The sequence below is a fragment of the Aphelocoma coerulescens genome, chromosome 5 (assembly GCF_041296385.1).
Source record: "Aphelocoma coerulescens isolate FSJ_1873_10779 chromosome 5, UR_Acoe_1.0, whole genome shotgun sequence".
Taxonomy (NCBI): Eukaryota; Metazoa; Chordata; class Aves; order Passeriformes; family Corvidae; genus Aphelocoma; species Aphelocoma coerulescens.
In genome coordinates, this window is record NC_091019.1 from 34,549,377 (window position 1) to 34,570,845 (window position 21,469).

General features: G+C 35.9%; 1 protein-coding gene across 9 annotated transcripts in view; it reads right to left on the reverse strand.

Moving 5' to 3' along the window:
* GPHN (gephyrin) overlaps positions 1-21,469 on the reverse strand; it is a 280,057-nt gene that overhangs the window by 150,343 nt on the left and 108,245 nt on the right. For all 9 annotated transcript variants that reach the window (XM_069017668.1, XM_069017667.1, XM_069017665.1 and 6 more), the window contains one exon: positions 15,432-15,489. In XM_069017668.1, the coding sequence (XP_068873769.1) occupies positions 15,432-15,489 (58 nt within the window). The remainder of the gene's footprint in view (positions 1-15,431; positions 15,490-21,469) is intronic.

Genomic DNA, 21,469 nt, shown 5'->3' on the forward strand with positions numbered 1-21,469 from the left:
CAGTTCCCAGCATCTGAAGGGAGTAAGACTTATTTGCTACCTATATTCCTCCTCTTCCTTTGCTTTATGAAAGCAGGTGTTTTATTCAGCTATTTGTTGTCAGGCCTTTCTTACTGAGATCCAGAAAGAACCTGGCACTTCCCTCTCTCTTGCTTTCTGCCCCAGTGCAGAAAACACACATACACACACAGAATTCCCTTTTCATTTCAAGACCCATCTCTTCAGAAGGAGAGACCTTTGCTTTTTTCTTGCAATTACTATTCAAGTCTTTTCTGTCCCGTAAGGGTTCTCTCTCCGGGCCCACTAATACTATGATATTTTGAAACATTTAAAAGAAATCAAAGATTTTTTTCTTCTGCTAAGAGTTATAAACCTGTGGTTAAATATCAGGTCTATCAGGAATCCAGTAATTCTAAAGCAGCAACCTTCCAAGAGCTTTTCCATTCGTACCCATGAATCTAAGAACAGTATTTTGGTTTTGCAGCTGTAACCATCCATACTGATCAACTCAAAAAAATTTAAGCCAATTTTTAAGTCACCACAGCTATTCTTTCCTAAATGTCACAGATCATTTAGTAGTCCCTTAAGTCTTTAGCTCCTGTTTCAGCTTTCACTTCTGTCTAACTCCAAAAGCAGAGATATATTTAGCAGGAAACTCTAAGCAATTATTGTCTGTCACCCAAATTTCAAAACATCACCAAGAAAACATAAGACCATTGGCTACACTAAATATATTTTATTTGAAAGAACAGCATACAGCTTTCTACACTAAATTTCAAAACATCACCAAGAAAACATAAGACCATTGGCTACACTAAATATATTTTATTTGAAAGAACAGCATACAGCTTTCTACACTAAATTTCAAAACATCACCAAGAAAACATAAGACCATTGGCTACACTAAATATATTTTATTTGAAAGAACAGCATACAGCTTTCTACACTAAAAAACAACAGCAACAAGATGGGGTTTTTTTTCAGACAGCAACTTACCTACCACACTTTTTGAGTTTGGGAAATTTGAATTTCCTGTATTTTTGACCCTTTAGGGAAAAAAACCCTAATAAAACCCACGATAAAACTGAGGCACAGGAAAACAGACTACCACTTCAATTGAATATACTCAGTTGAAGGTCTAAACTAGCAAGTTAACATCTGGCCATCCTAATTTACAGTACTGACAAAAGAATACTAGCTCAGGAAATAATTGCAGGATAACAGAATAGACAGACTTCATGCCTTCAGGCTCCTTTTTTTATAATGATGTTTTTGTAGGGACATATTAAATTTCTCAGTGACCTACTTGTACAAAAATTTTCATCAGTAATCTCTGTTCTTTGGATAGATTTCAGTGTCTGACCTAGGTCTGGTAAAAAAATGTTTAATTCTTTTGCAAACTCTGTACTTTGGATGTTACCTTCAGTTCCCTGCAGATAATCTACAATGGAAAAGAGCAAAAAAACAGGTTTCCATGGGGAGTTTTGCAAGAGAGAAATAGTAGAAATAATCTAGAAAATAATTTTAAATTAACTGTTTATACCAAAGTTTCAATTTCAAATTTATTTTGTTATTTTTTTAAATTGGCATTGGTAAGCTATTATCCACCCAGTGTGTAAAAAAACCTTGTTATTTGTCAGTGGGCTTGATGCATTGCATCTTATTCCTGATTTTGAAACCTACATGCTGAAGTGATTTAAGTGTGATATTAAATATGCAGTCAGAGAGAAAAACACATTGTGCCCCTTGTGTTAATTTTGAAGACCTAGGTTGTGACTGCTGATGATGTATCCAAAGATGGGGAATGAAGTTGGTGAAGGGTCTGGAGCACAAGTTTGTGATGAAGAGCAGCTGAGGGAGCTGAGGTTGTTGAGTCTAAAGAAACGGAGGCTTGGGGAGACTTTACCACTCTCTACAATCACCTCAAAGGAGGCTGTAGAGGGGTGGGGTTTGGTCTCTTAACACAAGTAACAAGGAATAAATAATAAATAAATTACATATTTATGTCATATAATAAATAAATACGACATAAGAGGAAATGGCAGTCATTTCAAGTTGTGCCAGGGGGGTTAGATTGCATCTTACGAAAAAATGTCTTCACCAAAAGAGTTACCAAGCATTGGAACAGGCTGCTCATGGAAGTGGTGGAGTCACTGTCCCTGGAGGTATTTAAAAGACATATAGATGGGAATATGGTTTAATGGTGGACTCAGCAGGGTTAGGTTTTACAGTTGGACTTGATCTTAAAGGTCTTTTACAACCTAAATGATTCTATGACAGAACAGATTCTTAATTAAAACCACAAGAAAGGATAAAATTTGAAAATAACTCATCACGTGTTAATTTAATGTTTTATACATATTCAAAATATGTAATCATAAGGACAGTAAGAATATTTCCTTTGGTTTTCTTTCCCTATGATTTAGCTATTCTCAGAAGGCAACAGAAGCGCTCAAACGTATCCAGTATTGTTTTCATTGGTAGAGATCTAGCAGAGTGCATTTAAAAAGCTTTTCAACAAAAGCTAGTCTGAAATTAGCTATTTATTCTACCAGTGAGAAAAAGCCTTTTTTTTTAAATTTCAGTTTTTACATTATGAAATTGCCATAGTGTTAGATGAACTGCAACATAATTAGTTCCGTTTTTCCTGTTGCAAAACTACAACTTTGTTAAAATACTATTTCTCCAAATACAGGACTGATTTTTAAAGAGTTTAAGATACTAGAATTGTGCAACAAAATACTGAAATCCAAAATAATCTGAACATGCACACATATTAAAATCTATATGCTGTTTCATATAAAATATTTAAATATAATAACACATTATAAAAATGCCTTGGTTTCCAAACACATGAGGTGTATTACTTATAATTATATATATAATATAATATATACTTATTTACTTATACACTCAGTTGTTTTAATTAAAGCAAAATGGCAAACATAGGGACTGGTGTCATTATGAAGAAAGCTTCATGCCTGTATATCGGCTATTGGCTAAATGGTCAAAATGTTTGTCCTAAGCACTTTTCATAATCAGGTCTGCAGAAAATATTTAATCCCCAGAAATTTTAGAATTTTCAATTATCTTTGAGATTGGATTTCTTAGTTCTTTTGCTGGGTGTTTCAGAAGTCAGCTCAGTAAAGGGTATCATGTTTGCAAAAGCTTTAATTACACTTAGACTATACTACTTCACAAATATTCTTTTTTTCAGTTTTGAAACTTAACAATCCCTTTGGATTTCTTGCCAACAGAAGCATTCACAGTGGGAACAATACTTAGAGGCATTTGGAGCTTTTGTATGTAAAGCAGTTCTTTATAGCTCTCTGACTTTAAACTTGGTCATCTTTCCTTCCACACAGCCTGACAAAAATTCTCTGCTGTCATTTAGAGCCTCCAGATACTCCACAAAACTCAAGCGTTAGCTTCAGTGTCCCAAATGACAGTCAGCTTTATTTTTACACATTGTCTGTTTATATAGCATTATTCCCTAGAAATACTTATTAAAATACAGAACACATTCCAAATACATAAAGAAGGGTTAGTTTCTGCTTTGTTAAAGGACAAGAATTTTAAAACATTTTGTTGTTAAGCTATCTTCATAAGGTATCCTCAGATACATAGTTTCATTTTACAGAATGATAAAGCTGAGGTAATTCTCACTCATTTTAAATCATGTTCAACTACCAAGAATGCAGAAGAACCCTTTAAAACGACAGAACTGAGCAGAACAGATTTCCATAGGGGATCAGCCTATTTGTTAAAAGAGAGCTTTATGTCATCATGCTACTGAAGCTATTCAGAGAAAATGTTACCATATTTGTGATTTTAAAATCAAGGGTATTTTGATGGAGCATAACAGTAACAAAGCAGGTGATAAGTAATTAGAGAAAATAGAAATGTCATTCTATGCAGAAATGTTGAAAGTAAGTATATGTGCTACCTTTGCAGTCTTGGGATCCCACCTACTATTGTCCTAACGATGAGGCAGCTGAAGTTGAACGCAATCGTTTCTGACAGAACAATTCTAGAAATTTTTGTGGTTTTTTATAAAAATGTATTTTAAAAAGTGAAACTCTTCAACAACTCCACCTTTACTGAACTCTGAGGATGGCATTTTCTCCCTTATATTTTTCCTTTAGGAAAATTAAGTGACAGAATTTCTGAAATCCTACTATAATTGAAAAGCACAGAATCAGTATTACAGTAAATAATATCAAAATGCTGCCTATTTTATCATGTGGGAATCCAGAAAACAAATATATCAAAACAACAGGGGAAATGAAAAGGAGAAACATTACACTTTAATCTTGTATTAGTGTTTAATTTGAAAAGAATTGTTTTCCTTGCCTTAATAGGTGCATGCCAAGCAACACTTCTGTAGGTAGTTCAAAGATAATCCAGAAGAGCAAATACTGTGACTTGGGACACAACAAATTATGTTACATGTCTTGCAATATCAAAACATTCTGTTTGGTAAAGCACACAATCTTGCATCCAAATATATAATGCTACTGTTGTCCAGTCAAATACTTATTCAGTGTTTTCTACACACACCGTGGCAAAACTAATAGGCTCTTGTTAGAACCATAGTTCTCTGAGATGATTTGTCCATATCAATCCCACTTCCTTAGGAATTTGATGCCTCCACCCAAGATGCACCCTGCTCTTGTGTCTTGTCTCTGTGCTTTCCTTATCTGATGGCACCACTTAGTTCCCTCATGTAAAAGCCATGAAGAGAAATAGTTACACAAACTAAAGACCACACAAACTAAACAGCAGACAAAATATAGTGGTTAGCAATGTTAATGAACACAATAAGGCTTTTTATCGCAGAAAAAAACCCAAAAAACCCAGAGGAAGCTCTTGGGAAAACTTTTTGATCATGTTACAGAAGCAAACTTCAGGGGAAGAATTTCTTTCAGCCTGATAACATATCTGTTGGATTTCCTTGGTTAAAACTGTTGCAATACAGTATTTTTAATATGGAGCAGACCAGTGTCTGAGGGAGCCGGGGCTGTTTAGCCTGGAGAAAAGGAGTCTCAGGTGGAATCTACAGCTGCCTGAAAGGGGATCGTAGCAAGGTGAGGACAAGTCTCTTCTCTCAGGTAACAAGTAACAGGACAAGAGAAGAAGGCATCACGTTGCACCAGGGAAGGTTTAGATTGGTTATCAAGCATTGGAGCAGACTGCCCAGGGAAGTGGTGGAATCACCATCTATGGAGGTATTTAAAAGACATGGGGCACTTGGGGACATGGTTTAGCAGTGGACTTGGCAGTGCTGGGTTGATGTTTGGACTGGATGATCTTTGAAGTCTTTTCCAACCAAATGATTCTATGATCCACTGCAGTGCAGGGATAAAATATTAGAATATACATTATTGGAGGGTGAATGTTCAAAAATTCTTTACTTATAAGGTAGATGATCAAACCATTTAGAGACCAGTGGTCTAGACCATAATTTTTTTCTTTGACTAGTCTGCCAGAAGGGCTGGGCACTCTCTAAGTACTTAGCTCAGACAACAGAGTTTCACTAGTAATGATGGTATTATGAATTTCACATTTGCAACCTGACATGCTGTGTTATGGGAATACATGTGTTGGCTGGAGGCTTGGGACACATCTACCACAGTCTGTTAGTACAAAACAGCACTTTTAATACCTCTCTGCTTAACAGACTTTGGCTCATATTGCAGAGTAGCCTTTGATCATATGAACTGGAATCCTTTCAGATAAAACTCATTTGGAAGATGGACTTCAGCAGCATGTGTAATCCACTCCAGCTGTTAAAAGGCACAGAGAATAATACTAGAAGTAGTTTGAAATAAAACTTATCCAAGAACATATGATGTATGCTGGATCTCCAGCACCACATGCTTTACTTTATAGATAGATGCATTCTATTGGTTTGTGTGACTTGGTAACACAGACATGACTCAAGATAGATGTTCGGTTCTTGGCACTAAGGCCAGGGTGGCTAGGGCTAAAGCAGGCATTTTTACATTTGTCTCTACACACTTGGCTCTGATTTTGTTTTGCTGGAAGACATCCATTTCTGGAAGCCTTTAGGACATCAGTCAAGCCAACATTCCAGCTCTGTGCACTATCAGAGATGAGAAGAGCCACTTACCCAACATACTCAATAAAAGACAGAATCCACATAAAAATTTTCATTTTACATCATTGCTCAGATACAGCTCATCAGCACAAAATCTCATCTAGACCAATCTTGTGCATCTGATAAAAGAAAGTATTGGAGAAAATAAAATGCCTCTAGCCACAGTCCAACATGCCAGTACTTTTATACCATTCCTTTATGATGTCTCGTTGAAAGAAGTTTTTGGTTGGTTTTCTGTTAAAAATATTTAATGTTTCATATTCTGTTTTAGACGGTGGACCTTAGATATGACAAGGTCACTAATAGAATTAGGATACCACAAAAAACCCAATTAATTATCAGAGAAGTTGAATTAGGTGCAATGACCCAGTGAAGTACTAAGCATCACTCTATTAATACAGTTTACAAGCTTGCATATCACAGGGAGGCTTGTGTAGTTTTTGGTGTCTTCCTACTGTGGTTTCCAATCAAGTATTAAAACACTACATTAAAAATAATCTAAAAAATACTATGAAAGCAAAATAAACTATGCTATTCTAGCAGAATTATCTGCAGTCTACCAGTTGCCAGAAAAACAGTGTATTAAACTGGTTTCTGATAGAGAGATGCTCTATGTGTTCTTTCTCTTTTTTTCCTTACAATCAGTACATTATCAGCCAATAGAAGACACATAATCAAAACTCTGGCACCTGCTTTCAGGCAGTCTTAAAATTTGCATAAATGAAGAATGAGAGTTAATTTAAAAAGTGCAGTATAAATAAGGAAGAATGTTGCTGAAATGCAACCAAGTGTGCCGCTTGTGGACATTTCTGTCCCAGTCTCTTCATCTGTTCCTCACACGAAAGTGCTTCTATAAATAACATTAGTTTTATAATCTGACCCTAAATCTTTTTCAGTGCTACTGTGTCATTTTTGTGATTAGGGGAACAGCCCTTCACATGCCATTGTATATGGTGTGGCACCGGAGGCTCATGCATAAGAGAAAAGTTTCAGTGTTCTGGTCTTGGTTCCTTTCTCCTCACTCCTCCCCCACGGCTCCCATGCCTCCACCCCTTCAGTTGCTCTTGAACACTGAGCTAATAGTAACCACCTTAGCACACCACTCAGCACTCATTCTTGGATCACAGTAGCCTAATTAGAGACTTCTATTTTATATGCAAATTGGAATTGGGGTTTTTTTCACATCTATACACATCATTTAACATTAATCTCTGCTGAATTTCATCAGATGGTTTGTCACCCAACTACTCAGTATTTCAATGCCCTTATTTGCAGTAATATTTCATTTCTCTACAAATAATAATTTTCATAATTCACTAAGATACAACCTGTAAATAGCTGTACAGCTGTAAGAAAAAACCCAAACCAAAAAACCAAACAACACTCCTGATCTCTTTTTCCCTATATACAAAGGACCAGCATGTAAAAAACCCTGATGATGGCCTTTTTTCTTATATATACAGGTCCACCATTCCCCTACTGCCACTATCATAAAAAGAAAGAACTTTCAGAAATATATTTACCACAAGAAATGAAAATAATATTGATCTCCCTCAAACTCAGTCAAGCCCTTAATCACTTCTGATATTATCAATTATGATAGGATAACATTAAGTTTCCTTCACAGATCTCAAGAATCATCAGAACATATTCTTACAGGGTAAATATAACCAAACAAAACTTAATGTAACAGGTCACGTGGAAAATTATTAGGGCTTTTATATAAACTTGATTTACTTATACGCTTGCCAAGAGCTATTTGCTGCTTAATGAAGTTGAACATGTTTTCTCCTCTCATTCATGCTAAGTGACATACCATTTAAGAAATTACTTCTCCAGTGAGAACAGAAGGCACTGAAAACATTGCCCAGTATAAGGGGTCAGATGAAAAGTACAAGAGACTGTGTTAGAGCTGGTCAGAAGACACTCTAGGAACTAACTAGGTTTCAGGTGATGCCTGGTACAGAGATACGTATTTAGAAAAATGGAAAATAAAAGAAATTCAGGAGGAATTCAGATAAAATTGTTTGCTACAGTCACAGAGAGGGGCAGAGACATTTTTATGCTGGAAAACAAGAGGTTTTAAATCCTGTTTCTAATGCATTTAATTAAGAAAGACTGAATAGACAAACAGGTCTGTGGTAGTGAAAAATCTGATACACATTGATGTCCCCTCTTAAGGGCAACAGCTTAAATGCTGGGCAACCAGAAATGCTTAAAGGATGAACAGTATTTTTGTTGTAAATTAACTTTCAGCTATTTTTGTTCTCTGTTTGCAGGAGAACTACAGAACTATTTTGTTTGCTTTAGAAAGTAAATAATAATATTACTAAAATGATTTTGTCTTAGCATTGCATTTCAACTTAAATGGATGCACGGTCTTCCTGCTTTTCCCTTCCCCATGTGGCAATATTCCACGATGTGGAAATCACAGGCTAAACTTTTATATGTTCATAAGACTAAGTTACACAATACAATATAAAATGAATTCATTTAAATCCTACTCACATTAGGGAACAGGAATTTATAACAATGCTTCAGCATTTGCTATATTCAAGACAGCCTGGAAGAGCAAGGTAACTTGGTGAGGCGGTCTCATCTGTCATTTCTAGAGACATGAAGTCTCTGAAGCCACAAAGCCTATGAAATGTAGCAGGAAAACAAAAAGTGACAATTCCTATTTTCATGCGGAAAGTTAGTGAGTATACTTTTTCATACGAGTGTCTGGGCATTTGATGCCCTTGCCAGGAAAGCAGAGGAATGCTTTTGATACATTCAGCAGTCCTAGATCAGAGTTTGATAGACACTTCAGCCATCTCTCATTTTACATTCTTTTTGTAAAGGTGGTTTTTTTTGGGTTGAAAGTCTGTGATTGCAGTGAGTATCCATCATCCACAGAAGATCAGAAGATGAGTGAAACACATGAAAAGCCCCTTCAGTGAGTACTCCCTAAGGAGTTTCTATACAAAAACTTGAGATAGCAATAGTTATAGCATGAAGAACAGTCATCTCCTTCAAGCAGAAACAGTCTCAAACCTATCAGAGCAGAAACAATCCAAAAGTCAAAACTGATATTCACAACTACTAATGGCTTCATAGGTGGGGAAAAAAATCCCACAATAGAAAAGGCATTCTTATGAAACACTCGTATTTTACTGATGTGAGAGTGTGCCTGGACTATTCAGGCTTGCACAGCCATGGCTGGCACCAAAAGCCTAGAGCCAGAACCCAATGTAATACAGACTGCACTTTCCAGAAAAAGGAGCAACATCAGTTTTAGAAGAAACAAAACTTAGATCAACAAAGGAGTCATGAGAAGAAAAAATGACATAATACAACAGATAATGAAACTACAGTCAACAAGGAGCAATATAATGATACAATATAATATGAAAAATCCATTGGTGACAAGAACTACAAGAGTGATGCACAAATGCATGGCCAAGAGTACATTATCAATACAGCAGGGGGTGCAAATCTCTAGCTTGTAGCACAAATGCATACATGTGAACGAAAAATTAAACGAAAGTAATTTTTTGTTTTATATAAAGTTTTTGACAATTTTGTCACATCATCCCACACACAAAACTTTAGTTCTCCCCAGCATGGAAACAATAACATCTGTAACATCATTTCAGGATTAATACAGCAAGTAAAAACTTAGAGGTCTTTCTGTCATCTAAACAATAACATATGTAGCTTAAAAAAGAACACTAGTCACTGATTAACTCTACTAATGCAGGATTTGGAAATTAACTCAGGAAGAAATCTGTGTGTACACCAGGTGAACTTTGATTATAGGGAAGGAAATATGATGGGACATAAGGTTGTTTCAACTTAACACATCCCACTTCTCAGTTGTCCTAGATGGATTCACATCCATAAGAAAGTCTCCTCCATGAAAACCTAACAAGCAATAGGAAAAGCAAACCTGCAAGTTTATCAGGGATTTCATACACTAAGCTGAGATCTCAGTGTCAATTTTTTGTTACTGGTTAGGACATTTGCAAAAGGTTTTAGAGACTTTCTTTACCTGGATGCAGGAGTACAATGAAACTGTCTACTGGATAGTCAGACTCTGAGTGCATGTTAAGAGAGTTCAAAGACATGCCCTCAGTTTTAGCCAACACACAGTCCAGCATAAGTAGCAATCTAATGGAAGAACACATGACCACCACATGTGGCCTTTAAATCTTTTTAAACTTGTATCTGTAAGCTTTAGAGTCTATGGAGATGCTACTTGTTAATACTCACTAGACATTCAATGGATGTCATGCTTAGTAAGAGCTCCTGTACTGTTAGTAATTATAATTTGAGAACTAGAAGAAAGAAAACATGGGCAGAAAAACTGAGAACCAGGATTGTCATTCCTGCAAGTTAATTGCAAGGTCTCTTGGTGCTTTAGGATTAGTGGGAGTATACACTTTTAACAGCTTGAGCATCTTCAGAAAACTTATTCTGAGTGGGCAAAGCTTTTTTGTTTGTGCTGGATCCAAACAGATAAATGAGCAGTAATCTCAGTATCGTCATCAAATTCTGATGTCTCCCATCATAAACCCTGGGGAAACTCTTTGTGAAGATCCTTGGCCAGTGCTGATACACTTAGCAGATGAATATCCACACAGTGATGAAGTAAACCAGATGCAGGACTTAAACTCCTATGCAAAACTGTGATAACAGCACATCTCCTTGTTCATGTAAAGCAAGGCTGATTCTGCAGAAGATGCAAGAGATATTTAAATACTGCCCCGGTCTCCGGTATGGAGACACAAAACTAGTTTTGTGAAGTCTAAATATTTCCAGCCACAGTCCTATTCTTGTGGACTATCCACCACAGTAGTTATGAATACCTTTCTTTAACTTGTGGTTTTTTAATACAAACTGGGACTACAAATTGGCACTTGCTGATAAATTGCTACTTATTTTTACCACACATTGATAAATATGGAAATGCTTTGAATGATCAAGGCCAGCATCTCTTAGCTGCACACAAAGGTTGCATGAGTTTCATCAGCTACCCTTACCAGCAAAAAGACCAGATTCTGGGATACAGCATTATGTAGGTATATGACATCACAAAGCCAGCAAATCAAATTATTTCCGAGAAAGTATCGGAATAGACTGATTTTAATTGTAATCATATCAGAGCTGCATATTTTTGATGGCAGGGAGTACAGCTTTGCTCTGAAATACATCTCACTGACATGGAAATCGACTTCCTTTGTTCCTACAATGTTCCTAAAAATGACTGTGTGGAAAAGTTAAAATCTTTTGAATTCCTAAGTCATCTAGGGCAACTGACCTCTAAGAAGACACAATGTTCACCATTTCCCTTCTGGCTACTTCATTCTCCCTCATAGTTTTTATCATTTTCTACTCTTGGGTCTTTATCACTGGAATCTACTTTCTCAAAAGACTGAACACAATCTGAGAAGAATGTGTTTCAGCTATGCTGAAATATGAAAATTCATAAAAATTTTCATATATTAAACACATGTTAACACATACTTCTAAAGAAAAAAAGAGAGCTATCCTATCATTATTCAGGGGAAAATGTCTGTAGTCTTAAATGTAACCTTTAATACTTTATGCATATATATCTTCATTTGAAGAGTACCTACAGAAGAATTGTGAGTGTTCTTTGAGGAGCATAAAGCATGTCTTGTGAAAGGGTGGTTAATGGAATTAAAAAACCCCTCCCATCTTGTTCCAGAACTGCTTTACATCTAAATTTACAATTTAAAACCAGCACTAACAAAGTATTTTGAACAAGATTTCTTAAAACTAACTACCACAGGAGGCAAACATTTAACTTTATTCTCTACACTGGAATATCTGTCTCATGCCACAAATATTATAGGAATGAAATGTTCTGGCAATGTCTTTCTTGTGCATATTACTTTCATGGATTAAGGACCTGCTACAAAATCAATTTCTGGTCTTGACATGAGATGCATGCATATGTCTACATGAAAAGTATATAGGAAAGCACATAAAAAACCCAACACGAAACAATTAAATTCCCTTCTGCTGTTGATTTGCAAATCCGAGCAAACCAAGTATTTTTTTTAGAAATCTGTTAATGAGCAGTTTTCTCATTCACTGAGTCTTCTACTATAATAACCACCGTTCACCACATCATATATTTCCTTTGTAACGGCAGAATGCTGAAATCAAAAAGACAATCTCTCACGATACTGTAAACCATAAGAGGATACTGTTGACATAAATCTATAGCCACATCATGCAAACTTTCCCTAATCTGTAAAAGTCATAAATTTCTCTTTATTCTTGAGACAATGTCCATGTTGTTCATCAAAAGCAGTGCTGCCTGATACGCTTGCCAGGCCCTATGCACACAAAAGCATTTGGCTTGGAAGACCTCTCCTTTAGGCACACACTATTACGGTAGATGAGGAACAAGGATGAAATCTGACACCGCATTTTTGCTAGTTTGGAAAGCTTCTTGCTCACAGGATGAATAATTCTGATGAGAACAGAAGTCTAGGGAAAGTTGAAACAATGACACCTTCTCAGAAATGTGCTGCAATTTCTATATTTACTGTTTTTATCAGTTCCCGAAGTATTTTAAAACCAGCAGGTATTGAAAATGAAGTGACATTGCTTTAACTGGTGTAGAGGAATGACAAGAATGCAGATGGTAGTATATCCATTTATGCATTCTCTGAAAGCTTCTTTTATGAAGCAGTAGATCATGGGATAAAAGACCTTCTAGAAGAGTTTTCAGGGGGGAAACCTGTGATGGTATCTAGGTAAGGCTACCTATTGAGTGTTCTCACTTTGGGAACCTAAGCACCTATGACAAAAATCTAGGGAAGGTAAGTTTCATGACACTTCATTTCAGACTGATACAGATGCTGTGGAATTGTAGTGGTGATTGGTTCCACACAAATCTTCCTAACCTTGGTATGGTGCAAGAGACTAGTTAGGGTACATGTTCTCACTTCTGCCGTAAGTACTCCTCATTCATATGCCTACAGTAGTGTTCTACCTAAGATATAATTACATGAATTAACAAAACCAATACACTGGTTTTCCTCATAAGTTATTTTGAGCTGCAAAAGTGGTTAATCTACCACCTTTTCTAGAATATATGCAAATGCTAAGAGACTTATTTATTTGTCATAGTAATTATTGCTCTCTGTCTGATAAAGTACCTCCTTTGCCATTTAAGAAGGCAGTTTACTTTTATAAGGACTATCAGAAAACATGAAAATTACAATTCCCTTAAATATAATTCAACAATCCATCAAGTTAAATCATATTTTAAAAGTGGAGCTATTATTTTTGCATATTTCATCAAATTAATTCCCTTAATATTTCATGCTGAATTAAGGTGCATGGAAAAAGATTCTGTTCTCTCTAGAACTAATATTCCAGTGACTTGTTTTCTATTTTCTCCTCTCTCCTCTTTCTACTCAAATCAGCAAGGAGAGCCTTTCAGATGTTAAAACTATCCCCTATATTTACTGCAAGGACACTCAATCTCCCTGTTTACCAGCTGCTATTCAGAATACCTATGTAAAAAAAATACTTTTTGATATCCAATATATACTTGTCTGTCTTGGCATCTTCCAGAAGTACCTTGTTTCATATAAGTAACATGTGTTGCAGCTTCAGAAATTAAATCAGTTAAGGTGTTTGAAGTGGCCTGACTTCCATCACAACCTCAAAAACCCATTACCTGAACAAGACAGGACAGCTACCAGAAACAAGTAAAAGAAGGGATTTTCCCCCAACACTTTAAATAGCTCTGACTTTGAACAATAAAATCCTTCCTCCACACTTACATCCTGGCACAACTGAGACTATTGAGTAACCCATCCTTTGATGCTTCCTAGGATCTCAAGCACTTAAACACCAGCTAAATAAGAAAAAGCTGAAAATTCAGAACAGGTCTCCCAAGCAGGTGACAGATTCCGGTGACTAGTAATCTTGCAGTAAGTTCCTAAAAGTAAAATTATTTCTTATTTCCCAACATTCCACTTTTCTTTGTTCACTGAACTCAGTTTAGTACGATGAAGCCAGAAATACCAGCTTTCTTCCTCTTCAACATTAACAAAATGTCAGTGGAATTGGATTTCTTATATTAAAGGAAAAAGAGTGTGGTTTAGGGTTTTTGTAATATTTTTAAATAGTTTTGGAGCAGTTCTCTGATCATCGTGAATATACCACTAAAATTTTTTGAAAGCCTTCTTTCTTTCTTTCTTTTCTTTCTTTCTTTTATTCCAAGACCAAAGTCTGAACACTGGATCTATCCTAATAAATCATGCTCCCCTTAATAAAATTCAGGATAGAGAAGTCCATGAATCTTAGATGACAAAAATAAATTTTGATCATGATGATGTGATAACTTTGACTGATGCAGATACACACACTCACTGTGCAGTGACTTGCTTGCAGTGGGTTTGATACTAATTGAAGAGGAATAAATTCTCACCATTTACACACTGTGAAGTCACGTCTACATCAGATATTATACAGTCATTTCCCTTCACAAGATTTTAGAACCACTCTTAATTCTCTTTGCACAGCTGAAAATGAGTATGTGAAACAGCACAGAGGGTTAAGCAGTCACAATGAGCAAGCAATATGTCAGACTGACCTAACAAACAACCAAATGACTGATACTAACAACCAAATAAAGAACCAGCTACAAAAACTGTGCTATCAGATCCAGGCCAAAATCCCCCCCCAGTACCCATCTTTCACTCCACTGAAAAATAAAACTGACACAAATTGCTGAAGTACTTTTCATGAGTGGACTTGGCTAAAGTGAGTTTTGTTATAATGCACATTACTTTGAAGGTAAACTTCAGTATTTATTGTTACCACTATTCAAAATCAAGGAGCTTATAATGATTTCGAGTACTCATGACTTCAGACTATCCCCTTAAGACAGATAATATTGTAAAATATGGATGTGCTTTTGATGTCAAAAGCAGAAGGACACTACATATATTTTTTGTTATGAAAATATAACTCAGTGTTCATCATAGTCCTGCATCTGTCTTCATGTAGCAAAATAGAAATAGGTTGAATTACACAGGTTTCTGGCATCAAACAAATCCTGCTGAAGTCAGCTTAGGCTGAAGGTAAACCGTACTTGTAAAAATAACTAAAATTCTATTTTAGATGCATAAATATGGATCTAATAATTTTACTTTAGACACTTTCCTCTCTCCCCTATGATACATTTCAAAGCAAGAAATAACGTGGCTTTTTAATGTAACATTTCCGTAATTCTCCAAACAAAGAAATTCAGTGTGGAAAAGCAGTAATACTGTACCTTGATTTCTTCTATTTCGTCTGGCACTATCTTGTATGCAGATATAGTCCCACCCAACCTGAAATCAGGAGAAGAAAAATGTTCTCAAAATCAGTAACAGAAAATACAATATGTTAATAGTGTCATGACTTGCTCCAAAACACAATATTCCTTCTACCAATTTAGAGGTAAAACCCAGTAAGTCTCAAATCAAAAGCAAAAAAATCCCTTTCTTTATGCAACAAAAAAATCTTTGTGATTAACATAAATACTAGAAACAAGGTGTCCATCACCTCAACAATTAAGTCAACCAAGCAGAATTACCATTACCAGAATAGTATTTCTTATATTAATGGCCATCAGCAATCATATTCTATGATTTCTTGTTGATTGTCTAAGGCATATGGATGAGTTTAAATATTTGAAGCCTGATGTGCTTTGTGCTGCGTATTTCACTATGCTGCTATACAGTCTGAAATGCATCCAAATACAGTTCTACAAATTGGAATTTTTTAATTAAATGTGCATATACAGACATCACAAATCACACAGACTCTATAGCTTCCATGTTTGAAAAATCTCTGCAGTTAATGATTGGTAATAAAAAGTGGTTAATGAGCAATAGCTGGCATTGACACGGAAAAATAGAGGGCTTTGTTCCACATGGAATTCACTGAAATGACTTTTTAAAATCCTACAAAAATCCTGGTAAAGAACAGTTCACATACTGAAGATGCATGAATAGTATGTACTATAAATGGTGGTAAATATTACATTTTCCCCAGAGACATGCAGACATGGCTTCTTTTAGTTCATGAAGCAGTGACATCAATAGTGACAATTCAGACCTAAAAATATAAGTGCACTAATGACCTCCTGCTGGCTCTGCACAGCAATACTATTCATTTTCTGGATCCTACAAAAATGGAAGTCACATAAGAAACTATTTTTTGTAAACCAGTAGACACCTATCAAATGTGTATTTGAATTATCTCCCTATTACTGGAATTTTTCTTTCCAATTGTCAGCATTTCTACACATACGTATTTTCTTACATCTTGAAATTATTATAAATATTGTTTACTGAAGTGAAAAAAGGAAGAAGAGAATAACACAGAAAATACATTAAGATTTTCCATGTAAGTCCTGCCTTTCCATATCTCTACAAGCAAGTCACTCTTGTAAATGAACTGTTTGAAGGCTTTACACAGAGGATGAAGCCTGCACAGGAAAAGTCTGAAGTCCATCACTGCTCCAGGTAACATCAGCTATGATTTCTGAGGTAGAGACAGGGTTCAGATATCACAACATCCAAATTCATTATGGACAAAAAGTGTAGCAATTGCTCTCTCCCTCTGCAACTTCCATTGCTGCCATTCATTAAGTGAGCTTAAGGTTGGAGGGAAACTTTTTTTGCCAGTGCAAGTACAGACAGGAGTTTTTATTTTTCATGGCTTTTGTTCAACTGGTGTTTCTAGGGAGAGCTACAAGAAATTGGCTTTAGCATCATGATGAAAGATTGCTTCATCACCCCGTGACAAGTGACGGCTTAGGTGGCACGTTAACATTGCACCTGACCAGTCCTTTTGCTACTAGAATGAGGTCCATGAGAGAGAAACTTTTATGTACTTCTCTCAGATCCATTCCTGCCTGCACTTTGGAGTACCCAAAAAATTAACTTCATTGACTTTCTACCCTCTAGCAAAAGGAGAATACAGAATCTCTGCTGCCAGCAACATGGAGTTCCACCTGGCAGATTTCTTTATTGGCCACCCTTGGCACAACTATTAAGCACTTTCCTGGAATATCAGAAAAAAAAAAAATCAAAATAATTTACTCAGTAAAGTCATCTGACTTGCTTAAACCATTAATTAACATCACTATGCAAATAGTTCTGCAAAGTTTTGTGTCAAGAGTTTAACACACTCTGAATCTCCAAGTTGCAGTTCAAATGGTACCACTTTTTGAAAGTAAAATGTCAATTACCACAATTCCCCATTTTTGAAAGAGAAAGACGTATTAAAAATTATGTTACTGTTTAAATAAACAATCTCTTACTGATAGCTTCAGATCACATATCTCTTAAACCATTTACAATCCTACACTGACACCTTTATTTTAAAAATCCAGATTACAAACATTAACAATGACAAATTTGAAGCTGAAAGAGAATCAGAGAACATTAATATACAATTTTAGCAATGCCTCAGATTTGAAACGAAGTTTTTAAGGAAGTCTATACTTTCTTCATTTCAGAACATTAGATTTCACTCCATCTTATAACTTCTGAAAGAGATCCACCACAGCAGATTATAGTATCAGATTTAACTGGTGAAGGACATGACAAAGACATTTCATTTTGTGCATAAAGTTTGGCTGTGAGTTTCACAGAACTTTAAAGGCACATCACCGGGAGGATGCAGCTAACACACTGTGAACTCTTCTACTGGTCTTAAGTATGATATGTAAGAAACAGAACTTCTGTTTTTACCATATAATAATGCGTACATAAGAAAAAAAGATTTAAGCTGCCTATTTGGCAGGCTGTGAGTAGTGAACAGTAACATACAGACAAAATTTAAAAACACTCAACTTTTGTTTGCAAAATATCTTTCTTAGTTTCAATGTCATGCAAAAATTATTATGCTGTACCATTCACTCACCAAAGAAACTAAAGAGGCAGAACCAGTTGTGAAACATGTTGCATACTCTTCACCCAAAACCCATAAATACCAGTTTATTCCAACTTTAAGGTAAATGCTCTGAGAAGTTTGAAAGTGATTAATTTGGTGCTACCACATCACTGTTACAAATCTCCAAGTCTGAAATGTAAGGGACTAGACAATGTGACACACACACAAGTTACAGAGAAAAACAAAAACATTGTGATGATTGGTCAGAAAAAAGAGCAAAATCAAGGCAAATTGAAAATCAATGCAATAATGGATGTGTCCAACTTGAGGAAAATTTTATACTTCAAGTGTTTCTCTGAATTACATTTAAGTGTAACCATCAATTGTGGCCTGTCCGGAAGCTTGCTTTGTCATTGTGCAAATCCTTTATTTGATTACTGACATCGGAAAGAATAGAGACCAGACAATTACACACAGGAGATTTCAGCTACAGGATGATACACAGAGTATGACAGAGGGCTTGCACGTGGCATGTTTTTTCACTTTGTTGAGAAAAACCTTGTTTTTTTGAGAATATTTTACAGTACCATTCTTAATCATAATGTTTCAAGAAGTAACTGTGATCAGAAGAGCAAAGGACCAGCTAGCATGACTGGGTATACAATAATTACAATGGGCTTTGTATGCTAAAAGATAATGCAGCAAAAATTGTGTTAGAATGGCCACAATTCAGATCACTAGGAACCCAATTTTTGTGCAGATTCACTCTTTGTCTTTCACATGTTTTAGTTTTTTTACAGATTTTATTATACTTCTCTCCAGTTGAACAACTCAACATCCAGCATCTTCCAATATAAATAGCATTTTCTCTCTGATAATACACAACCAACCAAGAGCAAAGCGAAATATACAGCCAGCTACTTCCAGCGCACTGAAAAGATGGTCACAAACTTCATCTAGAGAGACCTAATGTGCAAAGTCTCTCTCTCTCAAACTGCAGTATTTTCACACTATAACAAGCCGTGCTATTTAACAGTGAAATTATTTTAAATATTAGTTATTTTTAATGTTTCTCTTGTATATGCAACAGATAATCTCAAACGTACCACAATTTATATTCAAATTTTGATAGACATCAGTCTTATCAGCTCTGTATCATACCTTGCATGTAATACAGACAGCCCAATTCTCTAATCTCTTTGCAAAAGAGAAATGAAATTATTCCTAAATGTAGAAATAAGAGCTGACACAATAATAAAGAACAACAACACCTTATACTGGGCTAAAGTGGTGAAGGCCTTTGAGGGAAGGATCAGAAAAGATAAGATAGAAATTCCATAAAAATAATCAGGAAATAATAAATATAATTATTTTAACAGAGGTTTTTAAAATAACAGAAATTTAGTGTCTTTCTTATCTTTTCAGACTGGGTTCACAAAAGTTCACAAAAAGGATTCAGGAGAATGTGAAAAACAAGGTTTCTATAGCAACCTAAGAAATTAGCAAAATACAGGAAATAAACTGAACTAAGGCCAACACAGTTGTATTGGAACAGATGGATGCTTTACTACTTCACAGATTAAAGCAGAATACCATGGAAGAGGGAAAACTACACCCAAGTTAAGCAAAGTTGAAAACCAGGAAGAACTGTGCTCAAATGGAGACAAGAAACAATGAACCACAGCTCAGATGAAAAGTACACTCAAGACAAGACGAAAAGAGAAATAAATTACAACTCTGTTACACTATTTTAACAAGCTGACCTGTTTGCTGTTTGTGTTACTTCCCAAATAGTGCAAGTTTGACTTCTGGCTGATTTTCCCCTGTGCCCCTCTACATATCCATGTTCAGATGGACTCACTGGAGTATTATTGCAGAGCTACATTTTGTGCAAGACACTTGCGCACTTGGACTGAATCCATACAGGTCAGCTTTTATAATTTGAATTCTGACCAAAGATATGAACACAGTCTTTATATACAAGTCCCACATTCAGGGACTGCCATAAGAAGCTGAGCTATTGATTCATCCGTTAACTTAATAAATGAGTCATACTAGATGCAATGAAGTAAATTTTCTAAAAATAGCTTGTAGCCAGCTTGGCTGCTGTCATCTGCTGAATTTCTCCAACGCCACTTTAATTACCATTAATCTTTCTTCAGATAGATCACTGTCTAAACAATATCAAGTTGTCACTAAGCCTCCCAGTGAAACTCTGCTTCATCTTTAAATGAAAGCAAAACTCAAATTCCTCCACTTGGCATTTTTTTTCCAGATCCATCTCACAAATATATTTGTTACCTGCCATCATGATATTCAGTCTTTTGACTAATTTATAAACCAAGCAGATTATTCAGGAGAGACTGTTCTTGGGAGCAGATCAAATGACTGGGATCCAGACTGGCTATTTCTAATGCTACAGACATGCTCATATTATTACAGGTTACTGAATGAATACTTGCTACAATACTTCTCCTGCCAAAGCAAACTGACCAAGTCAGTATCCTTAGCCTACTCAACTGGACTACCTTGATGTTGACCCCTGTGATATCAACAAATCAACCGGCCTTGGATCCTCACATCCTCACAAGGAAAGACATAGCAGGATTTGAAAGCATTTGAAAGCAGCTTTTTTCTCCACTACCTGTAAGATACATTAAAAGCAGACACAGAGCTCCTTTAATTGATAACTAGTTTCTACTGACCTTTGAGAAATTGTTAAAGCACCCCGAGGGAGGTAATAAGAAGGCTGCTATTCTGGGCTCCCTTCCTACACAACAGAACACCGGCAGCTACAGCAAGCTGGGCTGCAGCTCCTATTGCTGGCTGCTCGCCAGCAATGAACTGTGCAAAACAGCTTCCAAAGAGGATTCTGGTGACAGCTTTACTTACTCAAAGGTGTAAAATGATGTGATGGAGATCCACCCCAGGTATTTTGTTTCTTTCTGGGGTTTGATTATTATTGTTATTATTATTATTATTATCATTATCATTATTATTACTATTATTACTTTAACAGATTCAATAATTAGATCCTTGAAAATTTACTTCCCTCCTCCCCCAGTCTCAGGCTAACTTCAACATGCTGTACAGAAAAAACCTCACAGAAATCAAATTATTGCAGACATGCCCTCTGTCAGTTCATGTCTCTCATGAACAACAGCTCTGAGATTAAGACATCAAATGTACAGGATTCACCCTCTGCCTCACCATGTCCCAAAGATTCTTTGCACACACAAAAAAAGAAGAGGGAGGCGATAAAAATTTTTATCCCCTACCTTATCACTGTTTTAAGGGTAACAAGTACACCACATTTTCTGTTGCTTTCAGGATTTTCTTTTTCCCAAGAAAAGCAACAAACTACATGAAAACATCATTTTTACAGAAGAAAGCCATGTTATTTTTCTCTTTCACTCTTCAAAGTTG